Source organism: Diabrotica undecimpunctata, chromosome 1, assembly GCF_040954645.1.
Source record: "Diabrotica undecimpunctata isolate CICGRU chromosome 1, icDiaUnde3, whole genome shotgun sequence".
Classification (NCBI taxonomy): Eukaryota; Metazoa; Arthropoda; class Insecta; order Coleoptera; family Chrysomelidae; genus Diabrotica; species Diabrotica undecimpunctata.
In genome coordinates this window covers 42,804,945-42,824,075 of record NC_092803.1, presented here as the reverse complement: position 1 = coordinate 42,824,075, position 19,131 = coordinate 42,804,945, and the positions used below count along the sequence as shown (strand labels likewise).

General features: G+C 33.3%; 1 protein-coding gene across 1 annotated transcript in view; it reads right to left on the bottom strand.

Moving 5' to 3' along the window:
* Positions 1-19,131, bottom strand: part of LOC140442171 (uncharacterized) — a 61,739-nt gene that overhangs the window by 12,673 nt on the left and 29,935 nt on the right. The window contains exon 7 of the mRNA XM_072533262.1: positions 4,648-5,028. Coding sequence (XP_072389363.1) covers positions 4,648-5,028 — 381 coding nt within the window. The remainder of the gene's footprint in view (positions 1-4,647; positions 5,029-19,131) is intronic.

Here is a 19,131-nt window from a genome sequence, read left to right as displayed (position 1 = left end):
AACCCCTAGAAATGCTTTCAGTTCTTCCTCAGTTAGGTCGAGATTATTATGATTTGGTTGTTGAGCATAGAGATTTGACTGTGTAATTATATTAGCTATAATATCTTTGCTCATGAACAAAGAAAACACGTTGAATGGTGAATTTATATTGACCGGTTTTGCTGGGCCAAATGGTCTGGTAAACGGCGCATTCGAATATTTTTGTGCATCAGAAGCGTTCTTTCTCCATTTATATGTATCATCGCACTTTACTGTGTTCTCTTGGTTCTCTTCTATTTCGTCTTCGCCTGAGGAAGTATCGACGTCGTCAAAAATGCGATTTGTTCTTACCTGAGGGTGGAAAGCCATATCATCCATTGAGTCATCTGAATCAACATCAAGAAATTCAACCTTGTCATCATTAGACAATGAAGTAATAGTCGCGTTGGATGCAACCGACGTTCGGTTGGAAATAGGAAGATTATCTTCTGCATCAGAATCACCCTCAAAATCTGAATTTATGGCTTGTTGATATGGAATACCATCTATGTAATCAAATAAATCATCCTGAGTCATATTTTGTAAATTTTCAAGTATATTGCGGTGTTCCATTTTACTGCAAAAGATACGTACATTGTTGTATACAAATACTTGAAAAATTTAATTACTTGATCTACCGCACAGCAATTTAATTCTTGGAAATATTATTCAAGTAAGTCAGATGTACGTAAAAAAAGAATATAATTGTATAGATTTAAAATAAACAAGAGTGAAAATACATTTCAATAGAACAATTGTAAAATCAGCATGTGCTACTTTGAGGTTATGTTTAGTAAATCAAGATATATCATCTTAGCGCCAATAAAATCTGAATAGATAATAAAAGACCATAATACTGTGATGTGTTACCTTGAGTTTGATGTATAAATCTTTTGTAAATTATTTTTCTAACTTTTACAAACGGCAAAAACCTGTGATCACGTTCAAAGGTAACTTACAGAGTATGATGGGTTGTGGTTGGCGAATCGACCACATTGCTGCCACGTTGCCGTATTTTGTTCTGTGGTGTTCATTTTGGGTACAATTCATTTACAAACACTGAATTTGCACTTCGGTAACTTTTCATGTCAATTACTAGCTCATAAGTATTAATAAGAGCAGTGGTCGAAATATCGACCACAGACCTATAAAGGGTTTCTAAACCTATTAGATTCTGTGATGAGTTGTATCAGATTCGAATTTACTACAAAGCTTTTAAATAAATTATGAGCGTTGTCAGCGTCAGATAATAAAGTTATTGGCCAGGTGAATAAAATTTCCAGTAATGATAAGATTCTCAAGAGATGATAGTCTTTCAAGTTTTGTAAAGAAAACATTCTCGTGTGCAAGTCGTGTAACAGGTGGACGATATATACATTATAAATTAAGGCAAGAAGAATTTTTAGTAACAGCTAAGTGAATTGCATCTATTCCATGAATATCTAATAGCTTAATATTAATTTTGAAAGTTGTGGTAATAATATTAGATAAATAAATGCTTACACCGCCACCCTTACGATTTTCTCTGTCTTTACGATATATTGTGTATCCATTTATATTAACAGAGGGGTCAGGAATTCAGGGTTTAAGCCAGGATTCGGCAATACAAAAAATAATGTCTGGTTTCCGAAGTTACACTGTCCATACAAATTCGTCAAACTTAGCGGAAAGTGAATCTAAATTAGTATATAGAAATAGCCAGTCATTAAATTTGTCGCTATAAAAATTATAAACGAAATTTCGTGATTCTGGGAGTGCCATTGATGTATTTAATAGTTAAATCATGTTTACCATTATTTCTGCTAGTTTCTAGTTTGCTTTTTAGTTCATGACCTCTAGAATAAAGAAAAAATAGGTATTGCTTGTCAAATTTAACGTGATACTTGGCCGATTTGAAATTAGGCTCCACCCACGATGCGCATTCGACCACAACACAATTTGTGCTTATTATTTCGTGGCCCTTCGAAGTGCAAGGTACTTGTATAGTCTGCGACAAAGTTTTTTTATTTTACTTATGTTTAAAGTTACTGTGTGTTGAAGAAATATCGTATTACAATAGATTTGACTTTTAAAATAATTATTGTTAAGTATTTTAAATTATAAACATGGATTTTCATTCAAAATTAGAAGGCAAAGTCTTGTCTGGACAAACGAGGGAGGTAATAGCAAATGTAATTATTTTTATGCAGAGAGAAGCGATGCAAAAGCCGCATGTTAAAGATTTTAAAAAAGTTCAAGAGCGTGCTTCCTTAGCAACGGGAGTAAGTATAGCCACTATAAAACGGATCTCTCGTGAAATGAAAAATATAGAAGAAGGTGCTTCTACATAATTTTCGACGCCTAACAAAAGAATGAGATCTGCCCCAAAATGCAACTTGAGCGATTTTGACAAAGGTTTACTTCGGCGTATAATAATAAATTATGTCACGGAAAAACGAGTTCCTACATTGCGACATATTACAAAAAAAATTAATGAAGACAATATTTATACAGGGTCGCATGAAACTTTGAGAAAAGTGATGAGAGATATGGGATTTCGAAGGAAGAAAGCGAAGAATAACAGGAAAATCCTAATGGAAAAACCCGATATACAAGTGCTCCGGAGGAAGTTTCTCAGAAATATTAAACAATATAGGGAAGAAAATCGGCCCATAATTTACATAGATGAAACTTATATTCATTCCTCTTGCACAAACCCAGAAATAAAACTTATGAAATAGATCAAATTATGAACAATGCAGGTCACTCTGTCTTAAGACTACCTCCCTACCACCCGGACTTAAATCCAATTGAGTTAGTGTGGGCTGCTCTAAAACAATATATGGCAAATAAAAATGTAGATTTTAAATTTAAAAATGTTGAAACATATTGTGATGAGTTTTTCTGCAAATTTTCACAAGATGAGTGGAAAAAATATTGCGAGCATGCTATTTCTTATAAGCGTTATTAAATGTAAAAGGAACCAGCTCTAGACTTAATTGTAGACGATTTAATAATACATTTGCAGAAAGATAGTGACACTGATAGTGTGTATTCTCTAGAAAATAGTAGTTCGGAGACAGAAGACGAACTTTAATTTTAATCGTGTCTTTTGTGGTGAGTTATAAATTAAATTATCTCAAGTGTCTTGTGTAGTCAAGTAATTTGTATCTAAAAGTAGTATTAGACATCAGACTAATCAGTGAGTTTGAGCGCCAGCGGCACCGAAACACCTTTCTGAAGGACGCGTAAACTGAGCATTGAGGTCACATACCGACAGACGTAGGCGGATGGATAGGCCTTTTGGGCACCCAGTCGCCGAGGAGAACAAAATTCATTTTGCCAATTCGACGACTGAGTGACCGAACACACACAATTTGGACAGCGAGACATCGACCCAGGTCGATGGGCGATGGCCCACTGTCTGGACAACACATTTAGGGAACATGAGTCCTAAGTAGTCATTCAGTTTTTAGTAATTCAAAGGGAGAAAAGCTCTTCTAGCTACCCCTAAAATTAGGTGGCTTAACCACATACGGAAGATGTTCTATTAAACAGGATCTCCAAAGTAAAAAATGAATACAGTCTCCTCTGCGAGGGGAAGGGGTGGAAGGATAGCTTGTGGGTCAGATAGGTACCACTCGAAGGGAGTGTGACCGGTTTGATCTTCAGACATGTGGGTCCCACTATTCCATTGGAACACATATCTCTGTAGGAGCTGGGTTGTACGTTTGTGTGTGTGTGTGTGTGTGTGTGTGTGTGTGTGTGTGTGTGTGTGTGTGTGTGTGTGTGTGTGTGTGTGTGTGTGTGTGTGTGTGTGTTTTTATTTAAAATAAAAATTATTCTTAGGCTATTTTCTTGTGGCATAATAATGTAATTTACTATTTTTATTGGGAATAAGCCACAATTTTAGTTTAAAATAAAAAATAAAATATTACGACAACTCTAGTATAAAAATTAAGTAATAAATGTTTCGTCGGTATGTTCCAGGTATAAGATTAACTACTGTTCTTTTATTCTTATACAGTTTACTGTAACGCAAATGTAAAGCTTTCATCTCTGCCAATATTCCTCTTATTAAATTACAGAACGAGACATTTATAGAAGTGTTCGAAAAAACTGCCGTTTCAACATGACTAAATGGTCAATATTAATGAGTCAAATAAAATATAATTATTAGAAGAATTTTTTTACCAAGTAACAAAACAAAATATTTTGTATTTTGAGAAAAATTTTCGAAGGAAAATTTGAAACGTAAAAATAACATAAAATATAGACATATCATAGAAGTTCCATTAATAAATAAGGCCACTCTCTGTAAACTTGTAGTATGGAGTGTACCAACGAGGCGAAGAGACCGAGCCCATTATGTATCTCTTTTCCTCCGAATCCGAATGCGTTCTCACTTAATTTTCTACGCAAGTGGACAAATTTGTCAAGTATCACCCTACATTTGACAAGCTGTACATACATGGACTAATTTATGGAGAAACAAAGGTAGAAATAAAGACAAGCTTCATTTATTAATAGTGAAGAAATTTATGTCTTCCGGCATGTTTTTTATGTCCTATTAGTTTGTTATTTTTAAATTTATAAACAAACCTATAAAAATTATCTTGGAACTCTAAGGAACTAAGAGACTGTACTTACCTCTTAGTGAAAATAAATTAGTGGCCCACAAAGGATCCACATCTTCATCCGACATGTGTCGATGTTCACTGAAGTGTTCGAAGTCCTTGATAGTGATTTGTTTCACCAGATCGACGTCTTTTATTATCAGAGATGGTATGTTAAACTGATAAGTTCCATAATATCGACAACCAGGAAATTTGTTGTACATCAAACTCATGTTATCGGCCAAGGTATTTTTTTGAAACATAAAAAACCAGTTGAAAATAAAAGCAGGATATAGATCTTCTTGGTTTACGCCTACTTCTCGCCAAAATGTCAATGGTTTCAGTATGTAGTGGTATATTAAAATTAGAACTAGAACCATCGCCAGAATAAAGAACATCTTTAAGAAAAAGATTACTAGAAATCAAAAGAAAATAATTAGTAAATAACAATGAAGTTTTATACCATAAAACTCATTAAAGGTAAAAAAAGACGTTACTTGCTGGAAGTTCATTTAATCTAACAATAAAACACTAAAAACTTTTGCTTTCAACACTTTTACAAAATTTATTATAATTTATTGTCACTACAGCTGTTTCGGCAGAGCTCCTTTCTCAAGTGATCTATTTTTGGCATGCGTTTACACTTTATAGTCTTTACCTGAATAACTTGAGAAAGGGAGAACTGTTTGTTTTAAGTTGGTCATTAAGAATTATATCTATCTTTTTTAATTACATAAATAATTCAAATAGATTCCAATAAAGATAGCTTAAGATCTTTATTTGGAAGAATGAAGAATCAGAAATTGGTCATTAAAAGAATTATTATGATCTAGAAGGTGATGTGCGTACGTAGAATCTGCTTTTCTATTATTGAAAGCCCTTTTGTGTTCTGATATATCTACGTTTGTTAAAGGTTCTACCAGTTTGACCGATGTAAGTTTTTGGATAATTATCACATATAAGTTTGTATATTATGTCGCAGCGAGATGGTTAAATTAGCCGTTCAATTAAACAGCTAACCCTTTGATTGAATAACGCCATTCAATCACACGACTATAATAGTTATTGTGTTGAATTTTTATGCAATTAAAAAGTTCAACGACATGGCTGATTGGAAAGCCGCCATATCATTGACGTAATTTGTTTCCTGAACACTGCGCCACTAGTAGCACCAGTTAACTGGTTGAAAAATAGTCGTTTGATTGGAACGACTATTTTTAATAGACGTTCAACAACCATACAACTGAACTACTAGCTATTAAGTCGAATCTTTATGATTACATTCAAAAGTGATTCAACACATTGTTTACAATATGGTGGCAACCACTGTTGTTCTTGTTAAACGGTTGTGAGTTAAAATGATAAAAAAGGAATCAAAATAAGTGTTAATGATTTTGGAGATCATAGATAATGGAGGTGGTTACGAGCAATTCAACTGAGCTCAAATTTAACGAAAATTTTGAAGATAAACTTACTGATCATGAAAATTCACATGGAGGTAATTATTGTAATTTTATTATTTTAAACAATAATTTGCTATTATATGTAAACAATACTGTTACGTCAAAAACGATAGAATGGGACGTTTACATTATTTATTCTACACTAAGACAAAAGGCACCTGACATTTTACATTCAAAAAAGTAATTTCTAATAAATATACATTATCAAAAATGAGATGGTAGTTCAAAACCTTAAAATTTTCTGCTCAAAAATAATTATTTTCTATTATTTATTTCTAGGATCTTCCCGAAGACCTTGGACTAATGAAAGAATTCTCGAAGTAATATCTAATGTAAAAAATGCGATGGTGTCCATGACTAACAAAGAAAACAGGACTTCTATGTCTTATTATTGGCTATCAAAATACGATTTCATGACAGTAGGCAATGAAGAATCCCGAAGAACCCGTAATACAAGTTATACACAAAGAGAAATATTTTCATATACTAAATACTGAACATAAAGATTGTGGGCATGGAGGTTGAGACAAAATGATATATAGTCTTAAGAAAAGATATTATATAACAAAAAAATCCGTTGAAATATTTGTGCCACTCTCTTCTTCTTCTTCTTCTTCTTCAGCCTTAAGTAATCCAACTTTGGACATAGGCCTCCTCCAAATCAATCTAGTGTCTTCTATTTTGCGCCACTTGCTTCCAGTTGTGTCCTCCAATCTTCTTAATATCATCAGCCCATTTCATTTGTGGTCTTCCTCTGCTTCTCTTTCCTAACCATGGCCTCCACTGTTGTATTTCGTGGTTCTCTCTTATCCTTCAGTCGGGCATTGTGTCCTGCGAAGCTCCATTTTAATTTGGCAGCATGTTCTCCTGCGTCTTTTACTTTGGTTTTGCTTCTAATCCATTTGTTTGTTTTTTTGTCTATAAGTCTCACCCTGATCATTGATCTTTCCATCGCTCTTTGTGCTTTTACTATTTTATACATATTGGACTTGGTGAGTGTCCACGTCTGTGAACCATACGTGAGTATAGGGAGGATACACTGATCGTAAATTCTGGTTTTCAAATACTGTTCTATTTTAGTGCTTTTCAAGATCCAACTCAGTTTTCCGAATCCTGCCCACGCTAACCTTATTCTTTTGGTAATTTTGGCAGTTTGATTTTCTTTGTTAATTTTCAATATCTGTCCTAGGTAGATGTATTCGCTTACTGTTTCTAAATTTATGTCGTTCAATGTTATTTCTGGAATGTTCGGTGTATTTGTCATTATTTTTATTTTTTCCAAGTTCATCTTAAGGCCTACTTTTTTCGAAGCTTTAAATAGTTGCGTCATCATGGTCTGTAGTTCTTCGAAACTTGTAGCGAATATTACAATGTCATCAGGGTATCTTAAATGACTCAGTTTTATTCCATTAACATTAACTCCCTCATCTGCCTAGTTAATGTCTATGAACACGTTTTCAAGTCCAAGTGTGAATAGCTTTGGTGAGGTTTTTGGTGGTTGATTGGTATAGCTTTGGTTTTCGCATCAATTTGTATTTTCATTGTATCTTTCTTGTAAATATTGTGTATGCGCATTCTGTATCGGGAGTCTATCCTGCAGTTGTTCATAGCTCTCTCTATTACCCAAAGTTCCCTTAAGTCGAATGCCTTTTCATTATCAACGAAGCCAATATATAAGTTTAAGTGATATTCATTGGCTTTCTCTATTAGAGTTCTGACTGTAAGAAGATGATCCGCTGTACTGTAACCTTTTCGGAATCCTGCGTGCTCTACCGGTTGATAGCTATCGAGCTTCGACGTTAACCTGTTAGATGTCCCCTGTATCCCTTTTTGAAGAGAAGTATTGTCAAACTTTCATTTTAATCATCTGGGACTTCTCCTCTGTGAAGACATTCGTTGAAAAGTTTTTTCAATTCTTCGAGAATAATTTCATTCCCGTCCTTCAACATTTCTACAAGTATTCCATCTGGACCCGGAGCCTTATTGTTCTTTAGTCGTGCTATAGCTTGTTTTATTTCGAAGGATTCTATGTTAGGGAGTATTTCTGAGTTGACATTCGTTATCTTTCTCTTACGATCTTCCTTTGCAGTGTTATCTGGGTTCTTGTTTGAGGAATATAAATCAAGGTAAAATGTCTGAGTAACTTTTAGGATTTCGTTCTTTTCTCTTATTTCTTTTCCATCTTTATTCTTCAATGAGATTATTATAGGCTTTCCTAACTTTGATCTTAAGCATTTCAGGCCTCGGTTCTTTTCTATTATTTTTTCTACCTTGTTTTCATTATAGATCCTTAAATCTTCCTTTACTTCCTTCTTTATTTGTTTATTCAATTCTTTAAAACCATTGGTTTTTCGCTTTCCTTCGCTTAGAAATGTGCGTCTCTTTTCCATCAACCGTTTTGTTCCTTCACTTTTCGGCCTTCTTTATTTGTCGTCCTGACAGTCAGTCCTGCTTCCAAGAGCTTTCGTTGCATTTCTTTATTAATTGTGTTCATGTCGGAATATTCTTGATGATAATGTTCTACAAATTCTTTTCTTAAGACTTTTCTGTACTCATCTCCCTTCTGTCGTATTTTAGTTTGATATATCTCATTACAATAATTATGTGGCCTGTTTCTACTGGTTTTCGTCTGATTAATAAGAATCCTTGCTCTCAAAAGGCGATGATCGCTGCCAGTTGTGAATCGATTGAGAGCAGTTATATCTTCAAAAATGTCTTTGTTCCCACACAAAAAGTAATCGATCTCGTTTTTTGTCTTTTTATCGGGAGATATCCACGTCCATTTTCGGTTTGCTGGTTTCTTGAAGTTTGTGTTCATGGCATATAAATTTTGTTGTTCTAAGAAGTTATATAATTTTTCTCCTCTTTCATTTCGTGAGCCAGAACCATGCATCGCTATTTTGGTTTCAGTATTTTCTTCTTTTTTACCTAATTTTGCGTTGAAATCTCCCATAATGATGGTATATTTTGTATCATTTTCTTCTAATGCAGTTATCAAATCTTCGTAGAACATTTCAACTGCCTCTTCCTGATGTGTTGTTATGGGAGCGTACACTTGTATAACCTTGATCTTGGTTTTATTATCTAGGTCTATTATAATATAAGTTATTCTATCAGAAACACTTTTATATGTAGAAATGTATGGTGTGAGATACTTTTTGACAAGAAATCCTACTCCACCATATATTTCGTCTATTTTCCCTGTATACTATATGCGATTTCCAGAGTTTAAATGGATGCATTGTTCGCCTCTTCTTTTCACTTCTGACAGTCCTACAATATCCCACTTGGATAGTTTTTCTTCTAATTGGTAGACCTTTTCATCTTTAGTCATAGATTGGATGTTGTATGTGGCTAGTAGTATCCGTTTTTGTGTGTTCGTATCTATTTTGGTGCGTTTTGTTGAGCTTGTGCCTCCCCCAGAATCCGTGAGGCTGGCCAGTTTTCCGGTGTGGGATTCTGAGCTGCTAGCTCTACCCATCTGTGTTTTGAGGGGTATAATGGCATTAAAACACCACAGTCGGTTAAATCAGTATTTGATTTTCGTCTGCGACTTTGTGGTACCGCACCTGTCAGGAATTGTATTCCTTAGCCACATGCCAATAATGCCACAGCTGCTGACCTGTGTCATGTCCTCCATTGATCCGCGGGTACTTATTTGGCGAAGCCTTATTCATACCTGTCCTGCATATCTACAGAAACTTTCCCTATCAGCCATTGGGACGCGCCTTGTCGGGGTTGAGGACTTCCCCTCACTCCTCCCGTCACTCTGTACCATATGCAATAATAAGACAATTTTCCCAGAAAATGTATAGTAACACGATTTTTTGTTTTTCAAGATTTTAATATTCGAAGACAGGCTGACTTAATTGATTTTTAATCTTATCCTGATGGTGAATATAAATGACTGCTCAATTACCAATATAATGCTACAAAATTTTTAACCCTCCGTCCATTGAAAACGAAAATGGTGACTGAGGTAGTAATGAAGCTAATGGAAATATTTTTGATTTTTGGTGCTCCATATATTTTACAATCTGACAATGGACGAGAGTTTACGGCAGAAGTGATAAAAGAACTGGTTGCATTCTGGCCTGATTGCAAAATTGTATATGGTAGCCCAAGGCGCCCTCAAACTCAGGGCAGCGTTGAACGTAGCAATCAGGACATGAAAAATATGATACGTTCTTGGATGACGGACAAAAATTCGACCAACTGGTCTATTGGTTGTTTGTTTTGTCAGTAAATCTCTGGACACGCCGAAATGTATTGGTTAGGAGAGGGCCATTTTAGAACACACAATGATACTTCTCTGGCAGTGAGACCCAAATCCATACAGATGTTGCCATTCTGTTCTCACCAAGATTACAAAAGTCTATCGTCAACTTTAAAGCTGTGAGCAATACAACAGTTCTCCTTAAACTCGAAGGCAAACCACATAAACTGAATATCATACAAGTTTATGTGCCAACCAGTAGAGCAGACTACATAACAGTCGAGGAATTGTACGAAAAATTGGAAACAACAATTACCAACATTCCAAATAAAGAGCTAACCTTAACATGCGGCGACTTTAACGCAAAAGTCTGAAACACTACACACAATGATGACCTAAATAATTTACTGGGAAAGTTTGGCATAGGTCAGAGAAACAAAAGAAGAGACCGCTTAATCGAGCTTGCTATCACAAATAATTATTTTATTAAAAAAACTCGATTTAAACACCATGTACGCTTACTTTATACGTTGAAAAGTCTTGGAGATAGGTCTATAAATAAAATTGACTACATCCTCACTAATATTCGCTGGAGATCATCAATCTAAACTTTACTAAAGTAAAGCTCAAACTTAAAATTCCCAATAAACGGAGAGAGACAAAGAGAGTGGAACTAAGAAAGAAGGACAACCTTTTCCAAGAAGTGCAATAAAGTATGCCCTCTAACATTGTGTAACAACACCAAATAATCGCCAAAAGATCAATAATCCAGTGAAACGAAAACACTGGATAACAGATGAAGCCCTTAAAATAGTCGAGAATAAAAGAAATCTTTGTCTAAGTGGTGTACATCGGAAAAGAGAAGAAGCTAGTTTAAGAGACCTCAACAAAGAAATAAAACGAAGATGTAAAGCCGATAAACAACAATACTATAATAATACATGTAAAGAAATTTAAATCTATTTAGAAAAATACGATAAATAACAAGAGACTTTAAAGCCAGAACTTGGACCTTTAAACGACACATGAATCCTAAGAACCAACAGAGAAGATATAGCAGAGACATGTAGGTTATATTTCCGAAATCTATTTAAAGATGATCAACGTCAAGAACTTGTTCACCAAATTACTGAAGAAATATAAAAAGATCCTAACATCTCCGAGAATGGAAGAAGACTGGCGATCAGTAAACTGAAGTATAATAAAGCACCAGGCAGGGCCGCCGCTAAGGTATTGGCCGCCCGTGTGCAACTTAATATTTGCCGCCCCCCTTCCAACACTTTAGACATACATACTATTATTTAAAGAAATGTGCAGAAGATGTATAATATAACAATAATAATTTGTAAATAGATAAATACTTACTTGAATATTTAGACTAATCTCCATGATCCAACGTCCATATATTATCCTAATGTATATCCTAATATCCTAATTTAAACGTCCATTATCCTAATTTAATAACCATGATCCAACGTCCAGAATATGTATATCCTAATATCCTAATTTAAACGTCCATTTAATTAAAATAAACCGTGAATAGAAACATAAACACATAAAAAAACTAAAAACGCACTTTTCGGGCTTTCGTCTCGGAAAACTTTTTGACAATATCTTTAATGTCCAATGTCGCCCACACTTCATGTTCTATAGATAACATTGCAGAAAGCAGAAACAAATCTTACTACAATTGTTATTTGTTCTACGTGCGTCCCAATGTTTTTTCTCCATTTCATATAATTTTTGATGAGCAGAGTCAACGGTTAATCCTTTTTTTTAATGTTGTAGATAGTTAAACAGTTTTTGAGAATATTTTACATGAGCTGCACCGGATTCATGTCATTCATGTCTTTTTAAAATAATAGCTAAATGTTGCCAGTTACTTACCTCATTACATCCTCTAAGTAATTGTCTGCTGCTTTCATCACAACAAAACAGTTTACAAGGTGTACAAAAAACACTATTTAGTGATAATGAGTAAAGTAACCACTGGCGATGAATTTGGTCTTGATTAGGTAATGTGCGATAATAATAAGTTTCTGAAAATTTCCTATTATTTGTATCTCTGGGGAAGTTAATTTTTGTAATTTGCTGAGGAAAATTTTCAACAACAAATTGAACTTCACTTGGATCCATATTTGCAGGCCATTTTTCGGGATCATCTGAAACCAAGTATATGCTGAAGCTTCCTACACTACAATCCAGATTAACTGGAACATTGTTCTGTCTTGGTTGGTGGTTTTAGATTCAGGCGTTTCAGCATCAGCACTCGCACTATCGCTATTATTATCATCAAATCATCCATCTCTATTGGGAGGAATATTCAATTGTTTGGTACTTTTTTCTATGGTTTGGACTTCGCTTGAAGTTGAAGGTCCTAAATGTATATCCGAGTCTTCTATATTTTCATGTATGTTTTTCATCAAAAATGATTCCAGTGCACCGCTTAAGTTTTTTTTCTCCTCAGTTTTTGCCTCTTTTATTTTTCTATATTAAAAACCTGAAAGTCGTTTTCTTTTTCTTTCGGACATTTTGAAATCATCACTTAAGAACAAAGCCGGGTGAATTTAACAAAATAAATCCAAAAACACTGCAAATAAGTTGTCCAAATAATGTTTCGCCAAATAATATGTAGCCGTAACGCGTATACGAATAAAATTGTTCTGATCTCGATGTTACTTCGAAATACATTACCTACTGTGCAAAAGAAACGGGTACACTACTATATTTTACAAACAAAATAGTTTATCAAAAGCATGTCTAAATTCATCGAATTCTCAACTAAGACTGAACATAAGACATAATAACCCATCTATAAACATAACCATAGGAACAATATTATAACAGAAACTTTACAACCACTTGCCTAAATTCTTGTAAAGTATCTACGTGTGAAATATCAAATAACTGAAGTCCGAAAGCCTCCAGCCGCTTTGAATTAAAAAGTATTCCCGAAACTGCTTTAGGACTGTACCTGCAAAAGGGCGGCAGTTCATACAATAAGTAATATTTTCTGACATTTTTTTTTAGATTAGGATGAAAAAAAGGAGTAGACATAATAAATGAAACGCATTTAAGTATTATCACGTACTGAATAATTATTATTGTTTGGAATATTAGAGCTCACAGAATTATCTGAATCATTACTATTTAATTATTTGAATTTATTTTTGTTTTAAAAAAGTATTATCATCAGTGGACTGCTTTTGGCCGCCCCTATTGTTGGCCGCCCGTGTGCGGTGCACACTTGGCACACATGGTAGCGGCGGCCCTGGCACCAGGTTCAGCTATGATAACAGCAGAAATGCTCAAAGCTACAGAAGAAACCGGAACAAATTCTGTAACAAAATATGGCATTCCAAGCAATGGCCTAACGACTGGACAAAATCTACAATAGGGGCAATATATAAAAAAGGCAGTTACCCTAAATGCGGCAACTAAAGAACCATCTCTCTTATCTCACATGCCAGCAACATAATGCTACACATAACCAATGAGAGACTGAAAACTTTCCTATAAAGAGAAATACCAAGAGCAAACTGGATTTACCAAAGGTAGATGTACTCGAGAACATCTTCTGTACATAACACAAATAATAGAAGAATCTAAGGAATTCAATATCTCACTATACATTTGTTTTATAGATTATTGCAAAGCGTTCGACAGGGTCAAATGGCAATACTTATGGCAGATACTAAAAGAAGTAGGCGTACCACAACACTTAATTTCGCTTATAACTGATAACGGTAGAAACTTGACCTCCGCGGCTTAAACCGTACGAGCATGCGCTTCGCGTATCCCTAATTATTACTACGACTAAAATCAATTTACAAGGTTAAATAATATTATTAAGGGATGTACTCCTATTTTGAATAAAATTATTATTAGAAGATGATAATATTTAAATGGGTGTTTATTGGTATAAATAATATTTAATCAAAATAAAACATCATATTATTTATAGTATTGGGTACGGTAAAATTAAATCGCGGTATTTTCTAAACAAAAAATTGTAATGCACATGGCTTCTCGGAATTTTTTACTACAAATTGTGATTACGTAAGGTATTAAGGTTTGCAATGTGTACGTGCTTACCTAATAAGAAAACAAAAAAATGGCTAGAAACTGAATAAAACGATATTTTGCCTACAATGTGTATATTATGTAATAAATAAATACCAGACACATTAGTTTAGTCACAAAAAAATGTAAATTAACTCAGTTTTAAGACAGATAACGGTTAATGACATATAAAACGCTTTTTTAGGTTAAGTAAGACGTTAACCGCTATAACCGTTAAATGAGCTGTACGAACACACTAGTGGAACAGTTTAAGCCTTTGACACACTCTCAAATGAATTCTATCCTAAACAAGTCTACATAATTAATAAATATATATGGGGAGCATGCTATGAGAAGAGCGCTTGAAGAATGAGAAAGGGCATCTCAATAAATGGCCAAAAAATAAATAACCCAAGTTTTGCAGACGACACAGCCCTTCTTGCAAATAGTAAAGAAGAGTTAATTGATCCCATGCGACTGGTTAAAAACGAAAGTCAAATATTTGGTCTGCAGTTAAGCATATTAAAGACAAATAGTTGATAGACTACATAACAATTATCGACACATAACCACGATTGTCCGGTTTGAGGTTGTGATCTCATATTTACATCTGGAATTATTGATTACAAACCCTCAAATTTCACGAACTCTAGAAATGAGGATGATCAACTGCTTAATATTGCCAATACTGGCATATGGATGTGAATCTTGTTCCCTATGATAAGTGGAAACAAGAAAGATAGACGCCACTGAAATGTTCTACTGGAGAAAAATGTTACGAATTCAGTCTACCGACCACAGGACAAATAATTCAATTCTAATTGAGCTAAAAGTCAGAAAACTGCTAACCAGCAACATAAATCTCCAACAATTAAAATACTTTGGACATGCTATGAGAGCAGACAAGATAACATAGAAAGTTAAAAGAAATGATCAAAGACAGTGATCTTTGGAGACGGACAATACACGACATGACCCTCACTACACTCCCTCCGGGAGGTCAGGATTGAAGAGAGATATGGACCTCAGATTTGGACATTAAAAAAATGCAATTTAAAAAGAATTGATACTTTCGAACTCTGGTTATACTGCAGGCTATTTAAAATATCATAGACTGGTAGAATTACAAATAAAGAAGTACTGGAGAGGATTGGTAAAGAAACCCAATTAACCACCACTATACAAACAAGAAAACTGGAATATCTGAGCCACCTGATGAGGGGACCAAAATATGAAATTTTGAGACTCATAATACAGGGAGAGATTCAAGGAAGAAGATCTGTTGCTCGAAGGCAGAATTCTTAGTTGAAGAATCTACGTGATTGGTGTCAATGCAGATCGATTGATTTGTTTAGATCAGCAAGTTCAAAAATAAAAATAGCCTTATGATTGCAAGCCTTCCTAGTAAGACGGCACTCTAAGAAGAAGATAGTCATATTGGATTTACAATAGAAACAGAACATAATCAATCCATATATGTTATAGATTTAAAAATTATCAGACCTGAAAACAAACATGAGTTTTCCGTATTTCATAAACCTACACTGACGCCACTTTACACAATTCATCATCCCATTCTACACAACAAAAATTGGTAGCATACCATAGCATGTTACATATATGTATTAACAAAAATTCCCATGTCAAAAATAACTTCGAGATAGAAGCAAATATCAGTAAACATGAATACAACGAACAAACAATAACCAAAATTTTAAACTAAAATTGTATAAGAAAGTCCTGCAATTAGTCTTCCCACCACCAGATAAATAACTTTCTGCACGATTATATATACAGGCAATATATCAACAGAAATAGCCAAACACATAAAAAGGCAAGGAATAAAACCAGCTTTCTGGTGTAACTTAAGCAAATATATTAGGAACAACAAGAGCCAAAAGAAAAGAAGAGTTAAACAGTGGTGTATACAAACCTATATGTGTTGACTGCCCAAAAAATTATATAGGCCAAACTGGTAGAACTTTTAATAAACGTATATCAGAACACAAAGTGGTTTAAATAATAGAAAAACAAATTCTACGTACGCACTTCACCTTCTGGATCATAATCAGTCCTTTATTCACCAAAATAAAGGCCTTAAGCTATCTTTATTATAATCTATGGAAATTATTAAACTAACAAATACAGTAAAAAATACAAATAAACTTAAAACAAACATCTCTCCCCTCAACTTATTCAGCTAAAGACTATAAAGTGTAGACGCATAGTAAAAACACATCACTTGTGAAAGGCACTCTGACGAAACAGCTGTAGTAATAATAAATTTTGTTGAAGTATTGAGGTGTTGAAATCAAAATTTTTCAGTGTTTTATTGTTAGACTCAAATATACAATTTTGGTTTTTACAATGCAATAAAAAGCTTATTACGAAGTTATTTTCTTGTGTTATCTTAATGCAATTTATTATTGTTGTTAAAAATAAGCCATACTTTTACTTAAAAATAAGTTTATTTGACATTTTGATTTACACTTCAGAAATCGTTCGCAAAATACAAAACATTAATGTTTTATAAATGAGATTTGCTTATCCTACTTGGTAATCGACTAAAGAGGCTAAGAAAATGTCGATTGCATATAATAAAGTAGGTATCATTCTATTATTAGGCTGAAAGTAATATTTATTAAACTTAAATGAATTTATCTCAATTTTGCCATTAATACAATAGAGAAATAATATACAGTGTGAGTAAGAAAGAATATAACTAAAAAATGGTATAATTAAAAAAAAAACATAAGAACAAATTAATATAACATCATTAGCTACATGATATATCTATAGGATCTATAAAAAAGAAAAATTGAACAAAAAACATGAAGAACATATAAAAAATAAGGTAAGTCGATTGGGGACAGCGATAAAGGCAAGAAAAATTATAGATAACTCTTATTCACTTCTATTCTACAACCATCAAACTAGCAATACTTTACCTTTTATATAATATTAAAATCACTAGTTTAGACTATCGGAAATTAATTTTGGACGCTTTCCCTTATTTTCTTAATAACTAGTAAGTGAATTTTCTTATTAACTACTAGTAAATTAATTATTCGAATAGTTTTAGTATATATATATATATAATTTTTTTTCTCTATTATCGTTAAGTGCAAGGGTTAGAGAATCAACTACAGATAGATTTATTTGGTGTAATAAATCTATTTTGGTAACTAACGTAGTTAAGTACTAATGCACTCTTTTTGCACTTATTCTGACCAAAGGGATACTAGCCCAGTCTGGTTATACAAAAATCATCGATTTCACGGCAAAATGTTTCGCAGATATCTGAAGCTTTTAAGACATAGGTGGGGGTTACTAGATGACGAATAGATAAAAAGATACTCCTATTTTTACCTTGCGTTTTTTTTTAAACAATAATTTATGGTCAGAATTTGATTTTTTATCTATAAGTTTTTTTTCCTTATAATTTAAATAAACAATATTTATACCTTTTTTTATACCAAGAATATCTTTATTTTCCCGTTTTTTCAATTAAAATTGATAAATAATTTACGGAGATATTTGCAAAAAAGCAGTTTTTTTGCACTAATTTATAAATTTTATTAATTTTTTTATTAACAAAATAAAATGTTATTAATACATTTCAACGTTGAGGAATTACCGTCCTTTAAATTTGTGCGAAATTTCCCCCGGATCGGTCAAATAGTTTAAAAGTTATTCAATTTGTTTATCCCTGGGACTAATTATTTAAACCATTGAACTTGCCCTATGAAGGATGCTAGACACATTTAACAAATTTCATAGGATTCTTTAAGACTTATACTATCTCAGAAGTTAAATGAATATTGAGTTTTCATTGAAATTATTTACAAAATAAACGTTTGAAAAAGTGGTATGTTTTTTACTTATAAACAATTGTAATAACTTCTATAATTTTCAAGCTACAGACTTGTACGTATAATTATTAGATATATGGTAAAAAAACTCACATTCAACAAAAAAAATAAATCTTCTATGAACAATAGGAACGAAGTTACTGACAATTCTTTTGTTAATTATATCTTCATTGTTTATAAACATTAAGAAGTAAAATTTGCACAAATTTTGAATGAAAATCTAAACTTTATACTGAATTTAATAGCTATAAAATTCATCCAATTTTTCGAAACTTAAAACCTTTCGAAACGAAGTTACTTTCGAAAGATCAACATAGGAAAGTGGAGGGGAAACTGTTTTAGCTTCTCGCTGCAAAATTTAATATTATGGTTACGGATTTATCATTCAAAGGCTTCAACAGTTCTGTAGGAATTTCATCAGGTCCATTTGCTTTTTCATTTTAGCGTTTCTTATTGCGTATTCTACTTCTTCTTTCAATATGTCTGGCCCAGTTGCATAGATTATCTGAGTTAAGTTGTTTCTATCGTCTTCAAATAATTCATTCAGGTATTCTGTCCATCTTTTTATTTTATTCTCTAGATCTACAATAAGATTTCCATCTTTGTCTTTAAGTTTACCTATTTGGCATTTCTTTATGCTTCCTGTTATCTCTTTTACTTTCTTGTGCATATTGAACGCATCGTACTTTTTCTCATAGGTTTCCATTTCTTCACATTGTTCTTTAATCCACACCTCTTTGGCTTCTTTTATTCTCTTTTTTATGTGTTTATTTATTTCTTTGTATTTGTCTGGGTAATTCTTCATCTTTCTTCTTTGTTCCATCAAGTCTAGTATATCTTGTGTCATCAACCCCTTATTCTTTGTTGTTGTTTTTGTAAGATGTTTCGTATTTGTACGTTACGTT